The sequence below is a fragment of the Octopus bimaculoides genome, chromosome 17 (assembly GCF_001194135.2).
Source record: "Octopus bimaculoides isolate UCB-OBI-ISO-001 chromosome 17, ASM119413v2, whole genome shotgun sequence".
NCBI classification, from domain to species: domain Eukaryota; kingdom Metazoa; phylum Mollusca; class Cephalopoda; order Octopoda; family Octopodidae; genus Octopus; species Octopus bimaculoides.
The window spans coordinates 50,983,121-50,985,421 of NC_068997.1; the positions used below are offsets into that span (position 1 = coordinate 50,983,121).

Consider the following 2,301-nt stretch of genomic DNA (forward strand, 5'->3'; position numbering starts at 1 on the left):
TTTACTCTTTTATTTGTTTCAGTCAGTTGACTGTGGCCATGCTGGAGCACCGCCTTTTAGTCGAGCAAATCGAACCCAGGACTTATTTTTTGTAAGCCTAGTACTTATTCTATCGTCTCTTTTGCCGAACCGTTAAATTACGGGGGACGTAAACACACCAGCATCGGTTGTCAAGCGATGTTGTGGGGGGAGGACAAACACAGATACACAAACACACATAAACATATATATATATATATACGACGGGCTTCCTTTCAGTTTCTGTCTACCAAATCCACTCAGAAAGCTTTGGTCGGCCCGAGGCTATAGTAGAAAACACTTGCCCAAAGTGCCACGCAGTGGGACTGAACCCGGAACCATGTGGTTAGCATTTTTTGAGCGGAAGTCGATTACATCGATCAAAGTACTTGACTGGTACATTTTTTTTTTTAATTTATCGACCCTGAAAAGATGAAAAGCAAAGCTGATGCCAGCGGAGTTTGAACTTAGAACATAAAGACAGACAAAATGCCACTTTATATCCGGCATACTAACAGTCTGTTTATCTCACCGCCTTATATGTATATTTTTTGATAAGCTTTAACACTGAAATATCCGTTTTACTGATAATAAACAAATCTTGCAGGTGTAACATAAATATTGGCGCGGTGCCAGATAAACTTCCCGTCATAAACAAAAACACAATTTCAATGAATGAAAATGAATTATTACAACAATGGAGATCTTGTTAAATTCCTTCCAACCACTAAGTATTTTAAATTTTCAGATATTTTTTCCCTACCAAATAGAGAGCTTTCAAAGATTTTAAATATATGATTGCACTTCCTTTATGCTGGGACAAGACATTAAACATGAGATCAAAAGATTGTTTTGGAGTGTGGTTTTTTTTCGAACAACTAACAGAGATTCTTCGCTTTAAGTTACTCTTTTAATACGGTCGTATACATTTCTATATGTATGCATGTACGTATATATATATATATATATGCTTATTTCGTTGCAGGCTAGTTTAAGAACTGAGGGTTTCGTTAATTTTTTTTAATATATTTAGGAGATAACAATTAAAAATTTTAGCTTCGTTTATTGATTTATTTAAGGTGAACACACACACAGTAATTGGTGGCGGGAATTTCGCCACGTGAGAAGTAAGTCGACGCATAATGAAACAATAAAAACACCGAACAAACTAGCGTTAGATTAAAGTTTTTGCCTTACAAAACATAAATGAAAACAATAAACAAGGCTAAGGTTCTTAATAAAATACAATCGCTGAAAGTAAAAAGAACAAAACGAAACCCCCAGCTTTAAAGAAACTAACCAACAACTATACAGACATATATATATATTCAGGCATAAACATATATAGGACATAAATTCAAAGGCCGGCAACATGACAAATATGTCTTACCTCCCCTCCTACTATTGAGTTTTAGCGCTATAATTTGCACTGGTTGATATGGAAAGATTGTCTGCAGTAAACTACATATGGGTGTTATACCCGATTATTTATGTAGGTTTGCTTATGTATATATATTAATCTATATAGTTATATTTACGCTTGTCTTGCATTGTGCATTTTATTTTATATATAAAATCTAAAGCCGCGGGGGGCACTAATGTGTACTTATACACACCAGTAAAACAGGCCATTTTTTAATTTAAGCCCATAAAAACGAAAATACCTCAATACATGAGTATGTGTGTGTGTGTGTGTCTGTATGTAGAGATAGATAGATGTGGAGTAATATTTTTTCGTATTACCTCGTTCGCATCTTGTAGCCGTGTACGGTAAAGTTGCCATCTTCAGCGAAGTTTCTCAACAATGTTTCTGCAACACGTGCAACGAAAAATAAGGGAGGTAACTGTCACAGATGCAAAACTAATTGCTCCATTCATTAAGGAGACGTTGTTAATTTATACGTCCCACTTTTCGGGGGACGGCGGAAGCCGGGATAATCGTTAGAGCGTCAGACAAAAAAATATTTTGTGTTGTTTACGGTCTGAGTTCAAATCCCACGTAAGTTAACTTTGCGTTTTAACCTTTTAGCGTCAAATAAAATAGAGTACCCGTCACTATCATATTTACTCTTTTACTTGTTTTAGTCATTTGACTGTGGCCATGCTGGAGCACCGTCTTTAGTCGAGCAAATCGAACCCAGGACTTATTCTTTGGAAGCCTAGTACTTATTCTATCGGTCTTTTTTTGCCGAACCGCTAAGTTACGGGGACGTAAACACAACAGCATCGGTTGTCAAGCGAAATTAGGGGGACAAACACAGACACACAAACACACACATATAT

General features: G+C 36.4%; 1 protein-coding gene across 1 annotated transcript in view; it reads right to left on the minus strand.

Moving 5' to 3' along the window:
* The window catches only part of LOC106874801 (bifunctional purine biosynthesis protein ATIC), a 24,302-nt gene extending 22,439 nt beyond the window's left edge, over positions 1–1,863 (minus strand). The window contains exon 1 of the mRNA XM_014922657.2: positions 1,762–1,863. Within this exon, the coding sequence (XP_014778143.1) occupies positions 1,762–1,801 (40 nt within the window). The 5' untranslated portion in view covers positions 1,802–1,863. The remainder of the gene's footprint in view (positions 1–1,761) is intronic.
* Between the last annotated feature and the right edge of the window lie 438 nt (positions 1,864–2,301).